Source organism: Antechinus flavipes, chromosome 1 (assembly GCF_016432865.1).
Source record: "Antechinus flavipes isolate AdamAnt ecotype Samford, QLD, Australia chromosome 1, AdamAnt_v2, whole genome shotgun sequence".
NCBI classification, from domain to species: Eukaryota; Metazoa; Chordata; class Mammalia; order Dasyuromorphia; family Dasyuridae; genus Antechinus; species Antechinus flavipes.
In genome coordinates, this window is record NC_067398.1 from 330,023,332 (window position 1) to 330,050,244 (window position 26,913).

A 26,913-nucleotide genomic window follows, 5' to 3' on the forward strand; every position below is an offset into this window, starting at 1 on the left:
TCCTCTCCTTTTGCCTTATTATAGAGCTCATGAATATTGCAAGACTGTAAAACCTTAGGCTACAGAATGTTAGATCTTAGAACATAGAACATAGATTATCAGAGCTAGATAGAAACTTCAGAACATAGGACATAAAATGTCAGAACTGGAAAGGACCTTAAAAGAGAAACAAGACATTCAGAACAGAAAGGACTTTTGGAACCCACTTAAGCTAGCTATCTCATTTTATAAGTGAGTCAAGTAGGGCTCAAGAAAAATGATGTATCCAAGATCACATACCTAGTTGGCAAGAGAGCTTCGATTAAATCTCTGGATACAACCCCTTAGCCTTTGCTAATTTTTAAAAAATTTAATTCACTTTTCAAATGAAGATCAGACTTTTTGTCCTCCTATTTCTCTTCCAAAATCCCTCTTAAGTGGGAAGACAAGAAAAGAAAAAAAGAAACAGTTACAGTTGCACAGTACAAAATGTCTCATTGGTTATATCTAAAAAAAATTATGTCTAAAATCTGCACTCTGAATCTAATATCTCTCTGTCAGGAGTTGGGCAGCATGTTTCATCATAAGTCCTCAAGTATTGTGGTTGGTTATTGTATTAGTCAGTTCCCAATTTTTCTTTTTAAAAAGATATATTTTATTTTAATGAGCCAAGATTCACCTTCTCTACCTCCCACCCCAATCTCCCCCTAATTGAGAACACGAGAAAAATAAAGTCCATTACAAATGTATATAGTTAATCAAAACCAATTTCTAATCGGCTATGTCTGAAAATATATTTGTCTCTGTACTTTGAGTCCTTCAATTCTCTACCTTCAGCTCTCATCATTAGCCCTTGAGGATGTTAATTGATCATTAAACTGATAAGAGTTCAGCACAATAGAATTCCATCGCATTTATATACCACAACTTGTTCATCCATTTTTCAATTTGTGGAAACTTATTCCCTTAGATTACTATTCTTTGCTCTCTGAAAAAGGGTTGTAAATATTGTATATCCATAGAATTTGCTTTGTTTAGGACTAATCCTTCTATCCTCCCTCTAATTCCCTCCTCACATTTTTCTTCCTATTTCATTGTTGAATGAAATGTATTTCTGTACTAAATCATGTGTGTATGTGTGTGTGTGTGTGGGTGCATGCGTGTGCGCTTCCTTCTTTTGACCAATTCAAGAGTGAGATTCAAATGTCAGTCATTCACTCTCATCTCCTCTTCCTTGTTTGTATAGATGTTTACTTGTGCACCCTGATTTTATGAGATAATTTTCTCTAATCATCCTTTGCCTTCTGCCTCCCTCCATACCTTTCCCACTCCCTGCCCCAATATATTCTTCTTTCGTCTTTCCATTCTTTTCTAAAATAATTAAGTCATAGCAGAATCACTCCCAGACTTTATCTAAGTTGATTCCTTCTGGGAACCCTCAGGATGATAAGAATTAGAGGGGACATAAGCATTATCTCCCTATATTTAAATGTAAGCATTTTATCTTTATCTAGTCCCTTATCACTGTTTATGCTTGTTTATTTTTTCATGTTTCTCTTCCCTCTTATTTTTGTAATTCAAAGTTTCTTCATAATTCTGGTCTTTTCATCAGGAATACTTACAAACATACCATTATTTCATTAAAGGTTGACATTTTCCCCTGTACAATTTTCAGCTATACATCCACATTTTTGTATTGTGTAATATCATATTCCAAGTTCTCTACTTCTTTATAGGGGGAGCTTTAAATTATATGTGATCCTAACTGGTTCCTCACTACATGAATATATTTTCTCTCTGGCTACTTGCAATATTTTTTCTTTGCCTGAAAAGCTTTGGATTTTGGCTATCATGTTCCTAGGAGTTTTCATTTGTGGTTTATTTATGACCAATAGATTCTATTTCTACTTTGCTCTTTGGTTCTAAGAGATCTGGTCAGTTTTCTTTTAAGATTTCTTGAATATATGTCTAGACTTTTTTTTGTCCCAGTGTATCAGATAATTCAGTGACTTTTTTTTAAAACACACTTTACTTTAGAAATCATGTTGAGACAGAAAAATCAGAGCAAAAGGGAAAAAAACCATTGGAGAAATTAAAAAAAACAACAACAACAGAAAAAAGAAGTGAAACATAGCATGTGTTGATTTACATTCAGTCTTTTTTGTTCTTTTTCTGCATGCTGATGGCATTTTCTGTCTAAAGTCTATTGGGATTGCTTTGAATCACTGAACCACTGAGAAGAATCAAATCTTTCATAGTTGATCATCGCACATTCTTGCTATTATCATGTACAATATATTCCTGGTTCTGCTTGTTTTGCTCAGCATCTGTTCATGTAAATCTTTCCAGGCCTTTCTAAAACCAGCTTGTTCATCACTTTTTTATAGAAAAATAGTATTCCATTACCTTCATATACCACAACTTTTTCAGCCATTCCCCAGTTCATGAGCAGACTCATTTTCCAATTCTTTGCTACCACAAAAAGAACTGCTACAAACATTTTTCCCCGTGTGTATCCTTTCCCCTCTTTTATGATTTCTTTGGGATACAGTACAGACCCAATAGTGGCACTGCTGAGTCAAAGGGTATGCAGTGTTTTATAGTCCTTTGGGCATACTTCCAAATTGCTCTCCAGAATGGTTGTATCATTTCACAACTCCACCAATAATGTATTAGTGTCCCAGTTTCCCCACATCCCCTCCAACATTTATTATTATCTTTTCTTCTAATTCAATGATTCTTAAATTTTTCCTCAATCTGTCTTCTAAGGTTTTTTTTAAGGAGGGGTAATGTAAAATAAGATGCCTTCCATTTTTTTCCTATTTTTAAAAATCTTTTGACTTTAATATTTTTTGTTGCCACATGGAGTAATTAGTTTCTTGTTCAGTCCATTTGAATTTTCAGGGAGTTTGTTGCTTGGGTAAGATTTTAAACTTCTTATACAAAGCTTTTAATTTCCTTTCTAGCTTCTTCTCTTATAGTCCTCATTTATTTTCTGATTTTTTTCTTCAAGCACTTTCATTCCAACCAAAAAATATTTTTTAACTTTTGATTCATTTCTTCCAGGAATTCAAATTAAGTTTGTGCTCATATTGGGTTTTTCTCTGAGGCAATGCTTATAGATGTTTTGGAGTCATTCTTTTCTGTATTCCTCATTCTGTTTTTTGTTTGTTTACTTGTTTGACATTCTTCCAACCAACTTTCTCAATTCAGATTTGATGTTAGGGCTAGGCTCTGCACTGCTCTCAGATGGAAGGTCTGGCCTGATCTTGTTGCTGCTTTTAGGGAATATTAACTGTTGTGTTATTCTAGAATCTTAGGGACAAAATGGGGACCTGCGAGCTTTCAATACTCCCAAGATGGATTGACCCATGGCAAAATCTGATTGCTGCCTTCCTGGGTTGAGGTCTGCAAGTTTCTGAGCTGAGTTTGGATCAGAGCAAGAATAGTCTTCTGCTGGATTCTGCCCCTATCAACAAGATGGAATGTTCTCTTGACTCAGAGTGGTGGAATCATAGGCTCCCCTTTGGTCCGGGATTTTTGCTTCATAATTCTTCTGCAAGCTGGACTAGATTTTGGAAGTTAGACCTTGCTTTGTGCCTGCTACTGATGCTAAATTGTAAATCATCTCCTTTCTTGGGTATACTGCCCAGGTTTCCCTACCTGAAAACAATTCTGCTAACCATTTCCCACTCCCTCCTAGAGCTGCAGCCTAGGGCTGAATAATGAATAACCAAGGGACCATTTGGCCCCACTCCCCGTCACAGTGCCATTTTGGGTCTAGGGGTGCTTTCCTCTTGCCCTGATACATAGCTTCTCCCTGGGTGCTGTAGTGTTCCACAAGTAGCATGCTTGTGATCTGCTTTGCCCCCCAGAGTCCTCAGATCTTCTTGTTTCTCTCCATAAGCCCAGCTGGGCTGAATAAAGGACACATTGTGACTTTTTCTGGACTTCCCATCAGGATTCATTTTGGTGCATTTTCTAGATTTGTTAGGAGATACAGAGAAAATGTCACTACATCGCTTCCTATCACTTTCACTGCTCCCTCCTCCCCCATCCCTGCACTGCCCGTGACTTCCTACACAGGGGACTCCTTGGTCACTAGTACTTACCTCCATTAATGGGGTCTTCTCAAGTCATTTTCATTCTTACAGTGTTTTGCATGTGCTTAGCACATGCTCCATACCCTAATAGCAGGTTTCCTCCAGGCAGGGAAGACCAGCACAATTTGTCCTGTCTAGGGAAATGTATACAAGGGTAGAACGGGAGAGCCTTGGAATGCCTACAAATTGAATTCTAGACTTTTCTTAGTAGACCACAGTGTTTCATCCTCCTGTTAATATTTTTCTTTTCTTGGTCTTTCTTCCTCCTTTATTTCTCCTTCCTCTCCTCATCATATCCACTTGCAGCCAAGTTCTGGATGTCAGAAATAAGATTCTCCAACTCATTTCAGCCTGAGGAGCAGAGTGGGAAGAAGGGCACTTATATGGTTACTGCTCTCTACTCCAAAAAGCAAAGAGATTCCTCAAAATGAATCAGCAGAAGCCTTTCCCCAGCCCTGCCTCTTCTCCACAGAATTTTAGGGCTCAATATTGCAGAAAGTAAAAATTCTTTGCTGCTTTAGGCCTCTCTGGATCCCTGCCTTCAGGACCAGCTGAGCTAGGATGGTCAGTGCTGAGGAAAGCAGCTCTTGGCAGCAGAAACAATGGTCACGGGTTTAAAGGACGTTTCTGGGCAGTGACTCCATGTACAAGGGAAAGATTTAACCTAAAGGGAAAAATACACAGAAATTCTGAACTTGCCTTCAGCCTGCAGTCTGTGACTAGATAATTTTTAAGATCCACAAGCCCAGCTACTAGGAGATCTGAGCTTCATTCCTGCTGTTTCTCCTTGATGCATTCAAGGAGAAGGCAAAATAGTTCACCCCTTAGTATTGCCCAAGTAGCACATCTCCCCCGCTCCCCCCCCCCAATTCAGTATGAGAAGTGAGCAAGAAATAGAGCTGAATCTCACTATCTACCCTAGAGAAGGTAGAAGATAGACAAGCACTGAGAGAACAGCGGGTCAGTTTCTCCCTTGCTTTCTCTATTGGGGGGAAAGTCAAGAGTTAAGCTTAACTGTGGGAATCTGGGGGTGGAGAGAAAGGAAGATGCCTTTCTTCTTTGTGAGGGAGAGGATATTTGTTGAGTGTGACCTGATAAAGCAGTGGGTGCTTTCTCTCTTGGCAGTTTGTACTTGCAATGGGCAACTATCTCAACAATGGACAGCCGAAGACCAACAAGACCACAGGTTTCAAAATCAACTTCTTAACTGAGGTAAGGAGTCTGGTGATCTCAAAGCCAGAGGTGAGGAAGGTCTGGACTAGGGCTATGGTCTTAGGCAAAGTGATGAGAAGGCAGATGAAAGACATATTATGCAGAAAGAATTGACATAGTTTGTAGTAAGAGATAAATGAAAAGGAAAACAATTGAAATTAAATTTGAATGTTGGAACCTAAGGGGCTAGAAGTGTAGATTAGCAACAATGGGAAATTTTGATAAAGAGTTAACTTGCACATGTTATTTTGCATGTATATATTATTTTTCATTTGTCATTGGGATATCTATGGGAAGATAGTCTATATACTGTTATGGATCAGAATCAGTAAGGCCTGAAGGTAAAAATTTGGAGATAGAGTTATAAAAACTCAGGGAAATTTGTTCCATAGAAAAATCCAGAAAAGGAACATGGGAGTATCTGAATAAAGGCTTTCATCACCTCTACCAGTGAATTTTGCAGGATAATGAATATGAAGTCAAATTTCAACTATATTATCGTATTTTCATTATCCTTATAAATCAAATGTGTAGTAGGAATATGATGTCATATGACCAGTGTTTCAATCCTGACTCTTCTATTAACTATAAATTAGTTCACTTCTTTGCGCCTTAGGCAACCCCCTGTAAAATCAGGAGGTTGAACTAAATGATCTCTAATGATTGCTTCTATCTCAATCTAATGATTGCTGAAAATACTATACTATAATAACCAAATTGCTTCTAACCATAAATATCATAGCAATTAAATCTGCTGGAATGTGATAGTTTGGTTGAAGTCACCTACTAGAAACAAATCTCAGAATGAAGCAAGGGCTAAGGACTAGAAGACTGCAGTAAATGCCAAAGAAATATTGTGTCAAGTTCCCTCCCACAGCATGGAGATTCATGTGGGAGAATCACATGGCAAATCTTCATAGTTTATCAGTTTCCCTAGGTTTTGGCACAGCTAGGGAAGCCAGAAATGTTCCAGGTTTAATCTATGCAACATGGTAGAGAGATCACTGGTGCTAATATAGGGACCTGGGATGAAGTGAATTCCTGCCTCGAATTTGCTAATGTCAAAGAAAAAAATATATATAAATATTAATGACGTACGTTTCTTTAGACTAAGGTCAACTAGAAACAATTTCATTTGCCATTAATCTAAATCCAGGCATTTTTAATCTAGGAAGAAAAATATCCAGAATGGTATTTTTCCCCTGTGGATTTTTCTCTACCCAAAAATAAATTGAGGTAACATTTATAGGAATCTTGAATAAGGGAAAGAGCATATACTAAAGTACAATTCATGGTTAATATTCCAGAACACTGTTGTTCAGTCATTCAATAGAGTGCAACTCTTCATGACACCATGGACCATAGCACTCCAAGCCTTTCTGTTCTCCATTTTCTCTCAAGGTCTTTCCAGGTTCGTGTTCATTGTTTCCATGATAACCATCTATGCATCTCATCATCTTTTAAACCCCTTTCCTTTTGCCTTCAATCTTTCCCAAGGTCAGGGCCTTTTCCAATGAGTCCTATCTTCTCATTATGTGGTCAAAGTATTTAAGCTAAATCAGTATTTAATAACCTTTGATTGAATGAATAGTTCAAACTAAGCCTTTATGTATTGACAGATTTGATTTCCTCGCTGGGCAAGGGACTCTCAAAAGTTTTTTCTAGTATCACAGTTTGAAATTCTATGGCACTCAGCTTTCTTTATAGTCCAACTCTCATAGCCATATATTGGGACTGGAAAAACCATAGCTTGCAGAGAGCCAGAACTCTGGAGAAGTATACTGGAAACAAGGATACTTACAACAAGATGTTACCTCAGTGGAATTGATGAGATGATGGTTCTCTAGTTTACATATACTTAGTACTTAGCTTGGTGATGTAATGGTTCTCTAGTTCACACATATTCAGGATGCTGTAATGATATAATTGCAATAGGGTATTTAAGGGCTGAGAGAATTAGGGACACAGTCAGAGTGAACAGATTGTGAAGGAGACAATAAAGAGTTTAGATTATCCCTGACCATCCTCATGGTGACTATCCTGCTGAGACCAAGGCCCGTCCAGAGAACCTCCAGAAAGCTAGCCTGGACATAATAGCTTTAGACCTTTGTCAATGAGGTGATGTCTTTTTTTAGTATGCTGTTCAGATTTGGCCATGTTTTCTTTCTAAGAAGTGTCTTTTAATTTCATGGCTGCAGTCACTGTCTGCATTGATCCTTAAACCCAAGAATATAAAATCTGACACTGCTTCCATTTCTTTTCCCTCTATGTGCCAGGAAATGACAGGGACCAGATGCTAAGATCTTTTTTTTTTTTTTGATGTTAAGTTTCAAGACTGCTATTACATATTACCCTCATCAAGAGGCTTCTTAATTTTTCTTCACTTTCTACCACTACAGTAATATCATCTGAATATCTGAGATTGTTGATATTTTTCCTAGCAACCTTAACTCTTGCTTTTGATTCATCCAGCCTAGAATTTCACTGGATGTACTCTGCATTTAAGTTAAATAAATAAGGTGATTATTGTTACCTCCCCATACTCCTTTTACAACCTTCAACAGATTAATGTTCCACGTTTGATTATGTGGTTTCTTGGCTCACCTACAGGTGCCTCAGGAGACAAGATGATTTCCCATCTTTTTGCAGAATTGCCACATATTTTCATGATCCACATAGTCACTATTCATTCCTCAATTCTCTCCTTGGCCTCTCCTCTCAAGGATTGAAAAGACATCAGGGCTTCTTAAACTTTTTCTACTTGCAACCCCTTTTTGCCTGATAAATTTTTACTCAGCCTCAGATATATGGGTATATAAAATAGGTATACAAATCAAAGATTTACTGATAATAAATCATAAAGAAGTTTATTTTAAAACAATTCTTTAGTATATATATAATTTTACTATTTATGAAAGATGAAAGCAAATGCATACTAATGAGATAGATGTGCTTATTTATTTTTACATAAAGAATTTAATTAAGGAATTATGATAACTGTTGCCATCTTTTCATGATTCCTGTGTTCAGTTATGTGATCCTATAAGGCACTGGGATCCATAGTTTAAGAAGCTTTTTTCTAAATAACATGAAGTCACATCCATTGAGTGCTAGGATTTAAATAAGAGCCAGAAATGTTTATCTCCTTTAATCCACTAAGAGGTAGGCCTTAGTTTTGTTTTAGCCACTGTTCTGAATATCATTTTTTAACATTTTCAGTTGAACTAAAAAAGCTGCTTTTAATATGCTTCCATGTTAATTATACAATTCCAGAAAAATCTTTAGGTACTTTGTCTCTTTCCTCTTCTGTAAAACAAGGAAGAAGGTTGGACTAGATGTCTCTAAGTTGTAAATTTGTGAATGTATGAAAAATAAAATTTCACTTAAGATATTATCTGTGAGACCCCACCTATCTCTTTCTGTTCAGTTTCCTCATCTATAAAATGAGAAAATTGTACTTGATGACTCCTAAGTATAACCTAGTTTTGAATCAATAGAGGGAAAAGTTCCAGGAACCTTAGCCATTAGACTGCTCTTCACAGCCCCATCCTGTCCCTCCAGAGAATTTCTGCTTAATTGCTAACTAGCCTTAATTACTGAATGGGTGCAACCTCATTCAAAATGAGAACTGTTAAAGACCTTGAAAAGGCCAAGGTCTCCTACTACATCCAGGGCTATCTCCAATCATCCTGATCTATCTTGGCCACTGACCCAGTTGGCTCTGGAGGGGAAACTGAGGCAGTGACCTTGCCCAGCCTCCCTCATTGAAATACATGTACTTTGCTCTGCTAAAATACATCATCCCCCTGATGTCATGGCCCTTCTTTGAAGGACAAACAAGAATAACAATCAATGATACTTATATTCCATTTTGTTTGAATTCCTTAGACTTCCTAACTGCAGACCTGGGACCCAGAAATCACTTCTTCCAGGGAGCCTCACCAGTTAAGCACCAATGAAATCTTAGGGAAGTCTTTAGTTCTCCAGTCCCTTTTCCATTTCCACCACATGGGGCCATATTGAATTTTTCCCTTGCATGTTATTACTAACTCTGTATATACTGCAAAAAAGGTTTATGTGTAAGCTGTTTTTGATTTCAGCAAACTGGTAGGATCAAATTCTAGCCTATAAGATCATTTCAACATCAATGCCTTCTGAGAAAAATAAAATGAATCTCAAGATTTCACTTATGGATGCAGTGAGCATTTCCAAATGAGTGAGTATAGAGAAATGATGAACTCTTGAGTACAAATTGAAGTATAATTTTCTCACTTTTAAAGTTTTCTCTGCTTTTTTGACAACTTATCTAATATGGAAATATGTTTTGCTTGATTTCACATGTATAATGGATATATTGCTTGTCTTCTTGAAGTAAGTGGGAAAAGGCTAGAAGGAGAGAATTTGAAACTCAACATTTTTAATGTTAAAAATAAATTAAAAAACAAAAAATGATGAGCCTGAGTGAAAAAAAAGTTCTGTAGTCAAAAAATCATGGGATTACAGAACTAGAGCTCAAAAAGATCTTAGAGCTCATGTAGCCCAGCCTTTTACAGATGAAGAAACTGAGACCCAAAAAAAGATGATGACTAGACCAAGGTTTTATAGGAAGTAGGATATTATGATTCTCCAACTCCAGATTTAGCCACCTTTTTCATGTCATCTTAATTCCTGTTCTGAAACCTAGGTTTTTTTTTTTCATCTTATTGTTAGATGGCTTCTTCTCAGGTTTTTTTTTTTAAATAGCTTTTTATTGACAGAACATATGCTTGGGTAATTTTTCAACAATGACCCTTGCAATCACTTCTGTTCCAACTTTTTCCTCCCTTCCCTCCACCTCATCCCCTAGATGGCAGGCAGTCTCATACATGTTAAACATGTTAAAGTATATCTTAAATATAATATATGTGTACATATTTATACAGTTCTCTTGTTACACAAGAAAAATCAGATTTAGAAAGGTAAAAATAAACTGGGAAGAAAAACAAAAATGCAAGCAGTACACATTCATTTCCCAGTATCCTTTCTCTGGGTGTAGCTGGTTCTGTTTATCACTAATCAATTGGAACTGAATTGGATCCTCTCATTGCCAAAGATAGCCACTTCCATCAGAATTGATCCTCATATAGTATTGTTGTTGAAGTGTATAATGATCTCCTGGTTCTTCTCATTTCACTCAGCATTAGTTCATGTAAGTCTCTCTAAGCCTCTCTGTATTCATCCTGCTGGTCATTCCTTACAGAGCAATAATATTCCATAACATTCATATACCACAATTTACTCAACCATTCTCCAATTGATGGGCATCCACTCAGTTTCCTGTTTCTAGCCACTACAAACAGGGCTGCCACAAACATTTTGGCACATACAGGTCCCTTTCCCTTCTTTAATATCTCTTTAGGATATAAGCCCAGTAGTAACACTGCTGGATCAAAAGGTATGCACAGTTTGATAACTTTTTGAGCATACTTCCAAATTGTTCTCCAGAATGGTTGGATCAGTTCACAATTCCACCAACAATGTATCAGTGTCCCAGTTTTCCCACATCCTCTCCAACTTTCATTACTAACTTTTCCTGTCATCTTAGCCAATCTGACAGGTGTGTAGTGGTATCTCAGAGTTGTCTTAATTTGCATTTCTCTGATCAATAATGATTTGGAACACTCTTTCATATGAGTGGTAATAGTTTCAATTTCATCATCTGAAAATTGTCTGTTCATATCCTTTGACCATTTATCAATTGGAGAATGGCTTGATTTCTTACAAATTAGAGTCAATTCTCTGTATATTTTAGAACTAAGGCCTTTATCAGAACCTTTAACTGTAAAAATGTTTTCTCCAGTTTATTACTTCCCTTCTAATCTTGTCTGTATTCATTTTGTTTGCAAAACTTTTTTTTACTGTTTTTTAAACTGTTTACAATAACTTTTAAACTTGATATAATCAAAATTTTCTATTTTGTGATCAATAATGATCTCTAGTTCTTCTTTGGTCACAAATTCCTTCCTCCTTCACAAGTCTCAGAGGTAAACTATCCTATGTTCTTCTAATTTATTTATAATCTCATTCTTTATGCCTAAATCATAAACCCATTTTGATCTTATCTTGGTATACGGTATTAAGTATGGATCCATGCCTAGTCTCTGCCTTATTAATTTCCAGTTTTCCCAGCAGTTTTTGTTAAATAGTGAATTATTATCCCAAAAGTTAGGATCTTTGGGTTTATCAAACATTAGATTGCTACAGTTATTGACTATTTTGTCCTGTGAACCTAACCTCTTCTCAGATTTTTACCATTTCTCACAAATGGACAGATATGAAACCAGTTCAGTTTTTTAAAATTTGGAAGCTTATAGATCCACTTAAAACTTAAAGGCATTTCAAATGATTATATGGAAATGAGTATTTTTGTTTATCTAAACTGATCTTTTTATATATTACAGTTATTTTATTAACAAATGTATTATAAATAATAGCCTACTTATATCCTTAAACTTGACAAATAACTTAAGACCTATAAAAAGGACAAAAATAAATCCAACGACTGCATAAAATTCAATTTGTTCCCTCTGATAATTTCAAAACTTCCAATGCTTTTCTTTTTATGTATCCCTTTTCCTTTGGCTCTAGTTTGTCCTTAGTCATTGACAACATTCTGTCTGTCACAGAAAGAACCTTGACCTAAATTCTAATCTCAGTTCGGTCACTGACTGATTACCTGGATAACTGTGGGCAAGTCGCTTCTTTTCTTGTGAGGGTCAATATCATGTCTTTATAATCTGGTTTTGGACTAAGTAATGTCAAAGGTCCCTCCCTCCCAGTTCCAACATTCTAAGGCTCTTCCCTGCTCAGATAGATAGTTGGTGTTCTAAGGTCTCTTTTAGCTCTGATAATCTGCTGTATGTATCATGGAAAGACTCCCCACTGAACTTTCTTCCCCAGTGATGAGATAAATTAAATCCTGGAGGATATAAAAGCTCTCAGATCCAGCTTGTATAACATACTATCACACCCAGGTCCCCTCTTAAATGTTTTCTGCACTTCAGAACACCACTGAGCTGGATCATGGGATTATATTTGGGAGACATTTGGGAGAAAACAGATAAAACAGAAGGTTCTGAATACCTTTTCTGCAGAAATAGCAGCCAAAGCTGCAGTCAGTGCACTGGGTGATACAGAAAGGAGAACCCATATCCCCACAGTGAAATCAGCTTAAGGTACTTGGAGCCCATTCTGGAAGTTCCCAATTTTTCCCTACCCTACATTGAAATTTACCCAAGACAAGCTGCTTTACTAAGAATACATAAGTTTCTGAAAACAGCAAATCTAGAATAAATACTTGCTATTTTCCTGATTCATGTATAAATGGAGCCTCTTAAGCTTATTTATAGTGCTCAGTTCCAGCTGTTGCATATGGAAAAATCCCTTCCAGCTTTGCCTTCTATGATCTAAGGTCCCTCCCAGTCTGATAGTCTGTATTCCAAGGTCCCTTTCAGTTTTGATAGTCTGTGTATGTATCTAGCATTCTAGCATTCTATTCCAACAATGATTTCACAACCTCCACTTACACAGGCTGCATCTCTGTCATTTCTGTCCATCGCCCCTCAGTCATGAGGTCAAGCAGAACAAGCAATAATCCCTCATGCCAGCCACTATCATATCCCTTCCAAGTCTTTGCTCCTCCAGGTGAAGCTTTATATAGCACAGGCTCCATTTTCCATTTTCCATATATTGGCTTTGCTTCTTTGAATGCATTCCAGCCTATCAATGTCATTTTAAAAATATTGTTATTTTCCCAGTTACATGTAAAACTTTTTTTTTCCCCTGAGGCAATTGGGGTTAAGTAATTTGCCCAGCATCGCACAGCTAAGAAGTGTTAAGTGTCTGAGGTCAGATTTGAACTCAGGTCCTCCTCACTTCAGGACTGGTGTTCTATTCACTGTGCCATCTAGCTGCCCCTAAAATAATTTTTTTACATTTGTTTTTAAAACTTTGAGTTCAGATTTCCTCCCTTCCTTCTTACAATTACTTCCCTTTAAAAAGGCACATGTGAAATTATGAAAAACATTTCCATAAAAGTCATGTTGTGAAAGAAAACGTAGATCCTATCAATGTTATTCTTAAAAGTGCATGCAAAGAACTAAATCTTTTACTCCAGATGTGACTAACCAGGCAGACCACAGCAAAATGGCCTCCCTGATTCAGGACGCCTTGGCTTTCTTAATGCAGCCATGGATAACATTAGCCTTTTTGCCTGCCTTATTCAGGAGTATGTTGATAAATGTTTGATAATTACCTCTGCAGGAAAAAAATGTTCACAGGATTAACCTTTAAGTTCAATCTTTTATATATATATACATATATCTATATATATACATACATATATATGGAAGTGTTTGACTATTTCTCTCCCATCCTGTATTTTGAGGCTGTAATACTTACCCTGTATTCCTATTAAATTGTGCTTATTAGAGAATGCCCATTATTTCAATTTTTGGAGATCATATTGGATTCTTTTTGTCATCCAGTAGGTTAGTTATTCTTCTCAGCCTTCTATCATGTGCTAGGATGATAATTACAACACCTATATCTTCCTCCTACTTAACTGATGATTCTCTGGCTCTCTCTCTAACTCAACAGGGTGATTCCAGCTCAGGGTTTGCCTCCCAGAGACCTGGATTTTCCCCAGTCACCTTTCACATGATTATGAGTTCTTGCTGATCTGTATCCATAGAGTTCATCTTAGGTTGAGGCCTGAGATGGGCAAGAGGCCCAGTGAAGTAGAAGGCCTGTTTCTGGAGACTAAATACCTAAAAAATTCACCTTAAAACCTCTGAAGATAAGGAATTCTCTGCTTTGGAGCCTCCTTAAGGTTAAGCTTTCCAAAGATTCTGACCTTTACTAAAAAAGGACAATTTAGTAAAAAAAAAAAAAAAAAATGGCTACTGCATCTATCATGATCATACTAAAGAGCTTGTTGCTGGCAAATAATTCAACAACAAAAACAGCTATGATTTTACTGAGAGATATGATCCTAAAGAAAATTCATTATCATTTGTCTTGCTTTTACAGCTGAAGACCCCTGAACCTGAACCTCCTATATGAATTGTCTCCCTCTATTAGAAAAGAGATTTAGTTCTAGCTTTTGAAGATCTCATCTTCTATCTGAATCTATACCACCCAAGTGTTTGGCACATAGGAAGTGCGTAATAAATGTTTTTTTCATTTATCTCATTCCTTCACAGACCTAGCTCCAAAGATGATTTAGAATCATTGTTTCATCTGCTGATTCAGCTATTTCTGAATACATTTAATTTTCCTATTCTTTACTCTACATTCTTTCCCCCATTATTTTCTACAATAAAAGTATGGGATATTTCATTAGGTCCATTACTGAAATCCAGGTTTACTGTGTCCATAGCATTTCATGGATATATTAATCTAGTAATCTCACCAAAAAAAAAAAAAGAAAAAGAAAAAGAAATGAGGTTAATTTGATGTATGACCTATTCTTTTATTTTATTTTTAAATTTTATTTATTTATTAGGGTTAAATGACTTGCCCAGGGTCACACAACTAGAAAGTGTTAAGTGTCTGAGATCGTCCTCCTGAATTCAGGGCTATTGTTCTATCTATTGCGCCACCTAGCTGCCCCCTAGTCTTTTATTTTTTAAAGCAAATTCCCCTTTATTTTTTTCCTCAGTAGTATTTTATTTTTCCAAATAGATGTAAAGATAGTTTTCTATATTCGTTCTTTTTTTCCTTTTTTATTATAGCTTTTTATTTACAAGATATATGCATAGGTAATTTTTCAGCATTGACCCTTGCAAAATCTTCTGTTCCAACTTTTTCCTTCCTTCCCCCCACCCCTTGCCCCAGATGGCAGTCTACATTCATTCTTATAAGATTTTGTGTTCCAAATTTTTTCTCCCTCCCTCCCTTTCCTGTGACCTATTCTTTTTTATTTTTTAAATAATAGCTTTTTATTTTCAATATTCATGCAGAGATGGTTTTCACCATTTACCCTTGCAAAACATAGTGTTCCAAATTTTTCACCTGCCTTTTCCTTACCTCCTCCCCTAAACAGCAAGTAATCTAATATAGGTTAAACGTGTGCAATTCTTCTATACATATTTCTACATTTATCATGCTGAACAAGAAAAATCAGATCAAAAAGGGAAAAAATGAGGGAAAAAAGCAAGCAAACAACAACATGAAAATACTATGTTGTAATCCACATTCAATCCCCGTAGTTCTCTCTGGATATAGCTGGCTCTCTCCATCACAAGTCTATTGGAATTAGCCTGAATCTCCTCATTGTTGAGAAGAACCAAGTCCATTGCAGTTAATTATCACATAATCTTATTGTGTACAATATTTTCTTAGTTGTAGTCACTTCATTCAGCATCAGTTCATGTAAATCTTTCCAGGCCTCTCTAAAATCAGCACACTGATTGTTTCTTATAGAACAATAACATTCCATAACATTCATATACCATAACTTAAACAGCTGTTCTCCAACTGATGGGCAGCTACTCAGTTTCTAGTTCATTGTCATCACAAAAAAAAAGAATGCTACAAACATTTTTGCACATGTGGGTCCCTTTCCCCTTTTTCCTATGACCTATTCTTAATGAAGCATATTTCATTGGAATTGCTTGTTGGCTCTTGGTGCCTACGCCAAGGTTCCCTTCTTATTCATCAATAAGGTCCAGAATAGCAATTATTCTTGTCACTTCCTCAACCTTTCAAAGTACAGAATTATCATCAAGGCAAGTCAAGAATGTTCAGGGCACTGCTTTTGGCAGAGAAAGAGCCCTATCAGATATCAAGATAGTTAAAGTCTCCTATTATTATCCTATCAGATATCAAGATAGTTAAAGTCTCAAGCCCCTTTCTGTGATGTTTCCTGACTGCCCTATTTCCTGTTGCACAGGAATAAGTAGTGTATCTGTAGCATAAGCTTCATTACCTATAACAATATGACAGCTAGGTAATGCAATAATAAAATATTGGACTTAGAATCAGGAAAACCTAAGTTTAAATCCTGCCTCAGATATATTCTATCTGTGGGACTCCTAATATTTCTCAGCCTCAGTTTCTTCCTTTTTAAATTGGAGATAATGATAGCACCTAACTCATATGGTAGTTGTGAGAATCAAAGTGCTTATATAAAAAGTTTTTGTAAATCTTAAGGCACTTTATAAGTGCTAGCTATTTTTATTGTTTTTATTTATTCATGTATTTATTTGTACAGCAAATGGGGCTAAGTGATTTGCCCAGGGTCATATAGCTACTAAAATGTAAGTGTCTGAAGTCAAATTTGAACTCAGGTCTTCCTGACTTCAAGGTGGGTACTTTATCCACTGAACTATCTAGTTGCCCCTACTCAATTTATTTTCACTCAAATGCCTTCTATTTTCTCCATGTCTTGTTTTTCAATTTCCTTACAAGAGTTTATCTTCTTCATGTATAATGCTACTATACTATTCTTTATATGATATTCCTTTTTAATAAACTATAATCCTCCCTGACCCCATTCCAGCTATGAATTATATTTCCTCTCCATCAAGTGTCAGTGATACCTATAATGTCAAATCTTCCCCCTTACATTCATATCAGTAGTTCAGTTGGTTTATTATTTATACTGTGAGCATTTTTATATAAATAACTGAGACCTTGAGATTTATTGCTGGCTTTTCTCCTAGTCATTCTGGCTGTAAGTGATCTCTTCCTTCTCTAAATTCCTCTAACACTTTGTACCTTTTGTGTACTTACCATATACTATTTTGTGTCATCATTATTTATGTACACATCTTATCTCCTCCGTCATGCAGTAAGTGAAGAGCAAGGGTCATATTTTATCTATATTTGTATCACCCACAGTACATTGCACATAGGTCAACTAAAAAACTTTTTTTTTAATGAATGAATTACATCTAATTTCTGAGGCATAGTTGGATTTTTAGTCCATTTTAGAGATTCCTTTCCATTGTCATTTTTACCTGATTGGGCAGTCCTTCCTCCCAAATAGGAGTTAAGTGTCAGGTTTCAGCATTGAAGCATCCTCTCAGTGATGAGTTGTTTAGTTAGCTTAGTATCTTAGCTAATAAAAGAACATAAGAATTCTGTCTAGTAACACCTCACTATAACATGCAGCAAGATAGAGGTATTGGGAGATTAGTGTAGAGAGAAAAAGGAATTATGCAGAGGGAGGTGAGAGTTTGAAGGAAATTTGGGGTGGGGGAGAAGAGATTTTTGAACTGCTACCTTGGGGAAGAACTAGGAGGCCAATGAAACAGAAGCAGGAACCCTGTCTTTGCCTAGTGACTTTGGTCCAAACTACCTCACTTTTGGCTTCTCTCCAGTAGCTTAGTTGCATAGACCAGACCTTCTGTAGTCTGTCAGGACTTGTTCTGGGGAGGGGGCTGGATGTTCCTTTCTGTGCTGTCTTCTATCTCCAGTGTCTATAATAAATTAGAGTAGATAAAACTGACACAATGAGCAATCCCTTCTGAGCCTTTGGAGAAGTGCTACTTGGAGAATTGACCTACTGTAGATAAAATAGAGGACACAGATTTGGATGACAGGCAACATGTCACAGGGGAGCAAGAAGAGTTGGGTCAGTTGGGTAAACTCTGAAGGACCTAGGAACCAGGAAAGAATTGTTTTTCTGAGAGTCAGGAGATCAGCTTGACTTCAGCCAGAAGTTCTTGGACCTTCAGATGGAAGGTAGGACAGCGGGGAGGTGGTATGATATAATGAAAATATACTGGCTTTGGAGTCAGGATTTGATGTCACCTATGCCTTTGTGACCTTGCACAAGTTACCTTAACATATCTGGGCCTGTCTTCTCATAAATGTAAAATGAAAGTGTTGAGCTAGATGGCTTCCAAGGACCCTTCCAGTTCTAATCTATGATCCTGTGACCCCTGCAGGGGTCCTCAAACTATGGCCCAAGGGCCAGATGTGGCAGCTGAGGACGATTATCCCTCTCACCCAGGGCTATGAAGTTTCTTTATTGAAAGGCCCACAAAACAAAGTTTTTGTTTTTACTATAGTCTGGCCCTCCAACAGCCTGAGGGGCAATGAACTGGCTCCCTATTTAAAAAGTTTGAGGACCCCTGCTAGGGGAATCATAATGGATCTGACAGACTTCTAAAAATAGTCTTTAGAGAATATAAGTCAGTCTTATCTCTTAAAGTCCTTGTACCTGTGGTCATAGTTCTATAGGTATAGAATCCTATGCCTCAGGGATGACCCCATCTCCAAAGTCTCTACAGAACTGGCTTCTAGGAACCAAGAGACAACTGGGATAAACTTGTGACCTGCCTTGTAAGACCAGGACTGATTATATAATCCTTGAAGGTTATCTGGAAAGGTAGAGATGGTGCCAAGGTGTGATCAAGACTCTTGGCTTTTTCAGAGAAGTTTAATAAGGTCAGATACAGAAATTGCAAGAGAAGACCAAGTGATGTGCAATTCAGCCCTCAGTTTTTTACTCAGAGTATGGAATAAAAGGAGGGATCCATGGGAGAGTGTAGTAGAAATCAGGCCAAATTGATTTTAAAATCACTGATATTTTTTATGTTCATATCACATTTATTCCCCAATATATCCTACCTCGATATAACAAGGAATAAACGATTTAAAAAGCAATTCAGCACAAGTAACACATTAGCCAAATTTAACAGTGTATGCATTGTTACATATTCACCATTGTTCACCTTGGCAAAAAGGAGAAGGAAGTACAATCTCATCCTTGAGTCAAGCCTGAACACTATAATTACACATTGTTCAATGTTGATTTTTATTATCCTTTCCATTTTCATTGTTGCAGCTATTGTATAGATTATTTTCCTGGTTCTATTTACAACACTTTCTACAATTCTTAGAGATCTTGCCATGCCATGTTCCTCCTTCATAATTATGGGCTTTTAAAAAATAGTGCAGTAATATTCCATCCTTTTGTTTAGTCAATCCTGAATCAATAGGCATTTTTTTGCTTCTAATTCTTTGTGTCTGGGAAGCTGCATGCATAGTGGATAAAGGGCTGGCCTTGAGATCAGAAAGACTTGAATTCAAGCCATGTCTCTAATGTGTACTGCCTTTGTGATTCTGCCTCAGAGAGTTTCCTCATCTGAGAGTTCCCCATACCAATAAAATCACAGGTCTGGTTCTTATGCCATCCTATTTTTGCTACTACAAAAAGTGCTGCTATGAATTCTTTGGTGCACAGTGCATCTTTCTGGCTTCGACCTCCTTAGAGTATATGCGTAGCCATAGGAAGATCACTGGGTCAAAGAATAGGGATATTTTAGTCACTTTCTTAATCTAGTTTCAAATTGCTTTCCAGAATGGTTGAACCAGTTGAGAGCTCTAAAAATAGGGCATTAGTGTGAACACAGTTAGGTTTCTGGACAAGAAAGTAGCAAAGGTTAGGAAGAGATTCAAGATGAAGGGCAGTTTTTTCCCCAGAGAAAAGTGAAACTACAGAATTCTTAAGAGGCACCACAAGGAAATATGTATCCCAATATGCCCTCACATTTACATTGGGAGGACAAAAGTTTGGACTTTAGGCAAAAATGTATGGTGAGCAGGAAATACTTGAGTAATCATCCTGATTTATTGCATGTTCCCTCCTTCCACCTGATCTCCGGCTTCCTGGAGAAGCAGCCTTCTAATTTAATTTGTCCTTTTCCAGCTGAATTCAACAAAAACTGTTGATGGGAAATCCACCTTCCTACACATTCTTGCCAAATCACTGAGCCAACACTTCCCTGAACTCCTGGGATTTGCCAAGGACCTTCCCACTGTGCCCCTTGCTGCCAAAGGTAAGACAAATGCCAAAATCAGTGGTTGGAGTTGAGATGAGAGTAGGCAGCTGTATCCTGGCAGTGAAGGTGCAGCAGCCATATCCCTGGACATTCAGAACAAGTTGTGCGTGAGGTGGGGGATTTGTCCCATGCCTCTCTAGGAAGGTTCTTCTTTCTATTTCTATCCTTCCTCAGTGAACCAGAGGATGTTAACGACCGACCTTACTGACCTGCACATCACCATCAGTGAGATCCAAACGGCTTGCCAGAAAATGCCTGCCACTAGTGATGACAAGTTTGCTGTAGTCATGACTGTATCCTCCCAAAAAAGAGCCTGCCATTTCCTGGGCTGGCACAGCCTGTGCCAATAGCTAGAGCCTGTGGCTGTTCGGGACTGGGTCATCCTCCCCTTAGAGATCTGGCCCTGAACACAAACCCTCGAGGTGAACAGCTACATGGATCTTTGTTATACATGGATTGTTATTATTATAAGAGTTAGTGCTTCTTTAACCTTTTAGGCTCTCTAACACATGTGAAAATGATAATTCAAATGTTTTCAACTTTCATTTCGCAAAGGAGAAGACTGAGAGAAGTGATGTGACTTGCTCATAGATACAGAGCTAGAAGGATGTGACAGGGACAGGTCCCAACTTGGCACTTCTGACTTTAAAACCAGCATTAGAGCTTCTGTGCTCTAAAAGGGGAAGAGAGACACAGAGACAGAGCGACAGAGAGAGACATAAACAAACAGATAGACAGACAAACAAAGAGAGAGAGAGAGAGAAAAGAAAGGAAGGGGGTGGGGGAGAGAAAGTTTTTTTTTTTTTTCCAGTCATGGTCACAGCATACCTGTGAAGGATTAAATATCCTAGAACTTAAGAATGTGTTAATACCAGGCTGTAATGGGTTCTTGAATAGGAAGGAGATGTGATGAAAGTGAATAATTGGAAATTGTTCTATCAGCAGAGAATGGAGCACAAGAACCTGGTGATGGAAGTACCAAAGTAAAGTCTATTAACTAGGTGCAGGGTATTTCCAGATATTGTTTCCTCAAAGAAAATCTTGCCTTCTTGATTATGCATGAAAATTCCCACAGACAAGAAAGTTTCTTTTGCTATGTTGTCTTTCTTTGGCCCTGGTATTTGTTTTCCTTAATCCTGATCCCACAGTCCTTCCTGGAGATGGCCCAGCCTGCTGTGAGGGCTCTTGATACCCTTCAGCATAAGGCAATGGAGGAGTTTAGCAGGGTGCTATCATTTTTTGGTGAAGACTCCAAAGTCACCACATCTGAGGCATTTTTTGGCATCTTTGCAGAATTTATGAGCAAATTTGAGGTAAGGTCTGAATCTTAAATTAGTGCTATCAGGCTATGAATTTTGCATCTGAGGACCTGGTTTTGAGTTCCAGCTCCAATACTATACCTGTGAATCAATCGCTCTCTAGCCATGTGATGATTAAAAAGGTTCAAAAGAGAGAGTTTCTGGGTAATTTAATCACATTGCTATTAAGACTATTATTTTATTAATAAAAGAATGTCATTTGGCTGTCTCTCTTAGATCAAGGACCCTTCAGGGCAACTCTGATTGGAAGTGGGCTATCTTAAGGATGACTTAGGTCACTCAAACCTTGATCACAGAGACATCATTTTTCCATATCACTTGTCTTGATAATAGGGAGAATTAACAATTTCCCAGGACTTGGAAACAAATACAATGAGCAAGGGATACACTCATTAACCCATTAATTAGAAATTATTTTATTTTCTGATTAGACCTTGACCTGGAGAAATCTCTTAGAGAAATTTCTCAACTTAGTTGGTATCTGAATGAAGGAGCAGAAAAAGAAAAAATCTTGGTCCTAAAATTAATAATTCATTATTAAATATTTTATTCATTTCACCCAGCCACTTTGGGCCAGTCACTTACTACTTGTATGACTTTGGGCTGCTCACTTAATTTTTCCAGACTCCAGTTTTTTTTTTTTAATCTGTAAAATAAAAAGTTTGGAGTAGGTGAACTTTAAGGTCAGTTTTATCATCATATTTATAATCCTTAACAAATTAGAAGAATGGAGGAAATGCCCCAAAGAGGAAGTTCCAGAGTGCTCTTACCTATAGTACAATATATTGGTTAAACGTGTACAATTCTTCTAAACCTATTTCCACATTTATCATACTGCACAAGAAAAATCATATCTAAAGGGGAAAAAATGAGAAAGACTAAAACAAGTAAGCAAACAACAAAAAAAGGTGCAAATCCTATATTGTGATCCATATTCAGTCCCCATGGTCTGAATTTGCATGAGTCTCTCCATCACAAGTCTGTTGGAATTGGCCTGAATCACCTCATTGTTGAAAAGTCATGTCCATCAGAGTTGACCATCTCAGGGTCTATTCTTGCAGAAATGGGGAGATTCATGAGGTGGCAGGTATCAATGTGGACAAGCCAAGAGCAAGACTTGAGTAGAAGGGGCTCAGAGCTGAAAAGATCAGGGACAGGAAGTGAATGGTGTCCCCTCACCCAGGTCAGAACTAGACCTAACTTTGTGCCCCTTCTCTGAGGAAGACTGCCAAGGAAGGCTCTGATTTGTAGCCTGAGAAGCAATAGGAAGCATTTCCATGGCCAGGCTTAGCAGGCCAAGGACAGTCAGATCCCATAGAGATTAAAGCGAATTCCCAAGGCTCAGAGGGATCAGTGTGACTATATATGTGTGTAGTGTCAGAATTTTAAATGTTTTTAGAGAGACATAGAACATTACAGCTGGAATGAATCTTACAATACAGAATATTAGAACTGACATAATCTAGTCCAACCTCCTCTCTTTACAGAGGAGGTAACGAGGTCCAGAGATGGGCCATGGCTTCCTTCCCATATGAGTTAGCCAAGACGATTAGGCTACAGGCTGCTTGTCTCTCAACCTGACACTCACTACTGACAGGAATATTCAATAATTGACCTGTAGCTTAGATACTTTATCTCATTTAATAAAATCTCACAATCTAACTTTGAAGTAGATGTTAGTATTGTCCCTATTTTACATATGCAAAAACAGATGGAAGTTAATCAGGGTTGCCCAGAACTCTCTGAGTCAGGATTCGAATCTGGATCTCCCTTACTCTGAGTCCCTTTCTCTCTCTGTGACACCAAGTTGTCTTTATGGTCCTTCGGCTTTATGCCGAGGCACGTGGCATAAAATGGGCACTTGATAAATGCTTGTGATGGGACTCCCTGAGACCGCCTCTTCCCCTGGGCACAAGGGCACATCGTCCTATCGTGGTACGGCCCTAAGCTGTGTTCTTTCCTTGCAGCGTGCATTCAGTGATGTGCAGGTCTGTGAGAGCCAGCGCAGCTCAGGAATGGCCTCCCCCCTGGCCTGGTAGTCGCCGCGGGAGCTCCTGACCACTCCCCCTGTTTGCCAACAGAATGCAGCCCATGTTTCTTCCACAGACTGGCCGCACTGCTGCTGTGGTCTATCTGCCTGGCTCAGGGAAAAGGCCTCCCCCCAGGAGTGGTTATTGTGGTCTTTGTGAAGGTAAACGTGGGCCCGGGTGGCCCTGCGCCTGAAGTGGACCGGGCAGATCCCACGCCGCCCACAGAAGCACCTGTGTTTGACTGGACATCCTCTGCCTTCCTAGCAAGGACTGCAGGCCTCTTTCAGCAGGTCTCTCCTCCCTCCTGCTCCCCAGCTCCTTCACAGGCTGCATGCTGTTCCATTTCCCAGCACTACCCGTGGGAGAGCATTTGGATTGCTATGTGTCTCTCATGTCTTAGCTTCTCAAAAGCCTTCCCTTGTGGATGTAACTTTGCTCCTTCCCAGGCAACTCTTCATCTCCTGTGGCTCAGAGTTTAGAAGAGATAAATCTGTCTATCTGTCTGTCTGTCTGTCTAGCTACCTGCTTCTTTTTGCTCTCCCCAAGAGAATATGGTTTGGAGAGAACAAAGCGAGCTGCCATCCCTTTGGCTTTTAGCAGGCATAGATTTCTCACCTTTTGCTGGTGGAGTATCCTGAAAACCTAGGCAAAGGACCCCACTGGCTGAAACAGTGAACATGCCCTGCCTGGGATTCCTCTGTCGCTGGCCCCAAAGGTCTGCCAAGCCAAAGCAAGCCCTTTGCCCAATTCTTCCCGATAGATCTGTGGCTTCAGCTACCTCAGACCAGGCCTGCTCTGCAATGTCCCGGCTGTGTCTGCCATCACAGTGTTGTGTTGTTCCCTGTGGAATTCCTCTGGTCCTAGATCTTCCTTTCCCATATCTTCTGAGACCAGGGGCTTGTAGACACCCAAAGTTTTCTTTGTCCAGTTTGCATGGGATGGGGAGAAGGCGGGGGAAGAACATCTTAGACCTCTTTCCAGGCTGAACGCCACGTCTTCCTCTCTTAGCATCCCCATTTATCGCTGACTCGGAGGGCTTTTCCCATCAGTAGGTTCTCATACAGAAGGAGGGATTAGACTTGTTTGACTTGTCCCCAGAAGATAGGACTAGGATCTAGTAGGTGAAAATTAGAGGTCAGCACATTCTTGCTCAGTACAAGAAGAGCTCCAAACAATTGGAATAGACTCAACAATGGTGTAGACACCTACTGCAGCCTTTTATGCAGAGTGTGGAGGATGATTTCCCAGAGTTGTCATCGATGGTGTTTGTGTTTCATGTAGAGGGATTAGCTGGGAGGACATCTGAAATCTCTTCCAATACTAAGAGTCTTTGATCAGTCTAGTAGGGAAGGCTGGTCCTAAATTACAATCATCGCTGATCTGACCAAAAGGCCCCATGCCAGTTTCTGCTAAAGAAGTCTTACAAACAACCATAAACTCATTTGCTCAGGCAAACTGAGGACCCATTTACTCATTTCTTCTTAAATCCTCACTCAATTAGTAAACCTCATTTTTCTTTGCTTGCTTTCTGTGGAGAGAGAAGAGTCCACTTTGGGGTAGAAATAGAGATCCAAGATAATGTCTTTAATGCCACAAAGACAAAATGTCTTTGGAATCAGAGGACCATTTTGAATGCTGGATGTGATACTTACTCTAATCTTTGGTAAGTCACTTGATCTCTTTGGGCCTCAGTTTCCCAAGTTGTAAAATGAAACCAGATGGCCTATAAATCCATGATTCTATCTCTAAATCCATGATTGTTGGCATGTTAGTTCTACAGAAATACTTATGATAGTCTGATCCAAATTTTGTTTTCTACTCTTCTCTATAGAAAGCATAAATTTTAGTTTCTGTAATTAAGTGCCAGTTTTCTCCTGCTTTGTACTGAATGGTTTTCAAACTCCTCTGCCCTTGGTTTTCTTGGAGTCTGGGAATCAAAGGATACACAGATACTTGCCATGAAACTACCACGTCAGGTAGCCCAATCTTGTTTTGATGTATGTCAGTCACACATGGAGAGAACAGAGTGTACTTGGCAGTAACCACACCCATGGAGAGGGCTGGGCACAGACGCAGTTCTTTATTGTAACATAATTGAAGAGGAAGATGGGCAGTTTCTTTGGATTTTTAATAGATAATGTTTTGATTTGAAACTTTCAAAAAAACCCTGACTTCTAAGCTGGGGTTTAATTAGTGGTGTGTAGTCCCCACCTGTGTCCCTACTTGTGTCCCCACCCTTTCCCAATCTCCCTTCTTCTTTCTCTCCATTTCCCAGACTCACGTGTTGTTCTTCCCCAATAAAGTTACCGGCTTTCGCCTACTTCCCGTTGTCACTAGCCGCATGAAAACTGGGGGGAGGGAGGGGTTCACTCTCTGGGGGCCTGCCCAATGGATGCAGCCCAGTACTCCCACTGGGGCAAGCAACTCATTGTGTCAGCAGTGGAAGCTGCTCCCTGAAACTCTCTGACATCTTACTGCTCACCAGGCTGCAGTCCCATCCAGACAGGAACCACCTGGAGCCAGCTGGTACTCACCGAGGGATTCAGAGCTCTCCTTCCATCTGGAGAGATGATCATCTGATGATACATTGATGGCGGTCATCCCCAAAGTCTCAGTGCAGCTTTTAATAACTTCAGAAGCATAAATGCCACAAACTTAACAAGAACAAGTCGAATTATTATAAAATTCACAAAACTAACTTGAAGATACTCACGTTTATTTTTTTTTAATTTTTATTATAACTTTTTATTGACAGAGCCCATGCCTGGGTAATTTTTTTACATTATCCCTTGAACTCACTTCTGTTCTGACCTTTCCCCTCCCTCCCTCCACCCCCTCTCTTAGATAGCAAGCAGTCCTATACAAGTTAAATATGTCACAGTATAACCTAGATACAATATATGTGTGCAGAACCAAACAGTTCTTTTGTTGCACAGGAAGAATTGGATACAGAAGATAAAAATAACCCGGGAAGAAAAACAAAAATGCAAACAGTTTACATTCATTTCCCAGTGTTCTTTCTTTGGGTGTAGCTGCTTCTGTCCATCCTTGATCAATTGAAACGGAGTTAGGTCTCTTTGTCGAAGAAATCCACTTCTATCAGAATACATCCTCAAACAGTATTGTTGTTGAGGTATATAATGATCTCCTGATCCTGCTCATTTTACTCAGCATCAGTTCATGTAAGTCTTTCCAATCCTCTCTGAAATCATCCTGCTGGTCATTTCTTACAGAACAATAACATTCCATAACATTCATATACCACAATTTACCCAGCCATTCTCCAATTGATGGGCATCCATTCATTTTCCAGCTTCTAGCCACTACAAACAGGGCTGCCACAAACATTTTGGCACATACAGGTCCCTTTCCCTTCTTTAGTATCTCTTTGGGGTATAAGCCCAATAGAAACACTATTGGATCAAAGGATATGCAG

The 26,913-nt window shown here is 38.5% G+C and overlaps 1 protein-coding gene across 7 annotated transcripts in view; it reads left to right on the plus strand.

The window, feature by feature from the left end:
• Positions 1–25,797, plus strand: part of GRID2IP (Grid2 interacting protein) — a 115,356-nt gene extending 89,559 nt beyond the window's left edge. For all 7 annotated transcript variants that reach the window (XM_051967226.1, XM_051967204.1, XM_051967186.1 and 4 more), the window contains exons 17-21: positions 5,208–5,294; positions 19,996–20,125; positions 20,303–20,421; positions 21,277–21,441; positions 23,415–25,797. In XM_051967226.1, the coding sequence (XP_051823186.1) occupies positions 5,208–5,294; positions 19,996–20,125; positions 20,303–20,421; positions 21,277–21,441; positions 23,415–23,486 (573 nt within the window). In that variant the 3' untranslated portion in view covers positions 23,487–25,797. The remainder of the gene's footprint in view (positions 1–5,207; positions 5,295–19,995; positions 20,126–20,302; positions 20,422–21,276; positions 21,442–23,414) is intronic.
• The last annotated feature ends 1,116 nt before the right edge of the window (positions 25,798–26,913 follow it).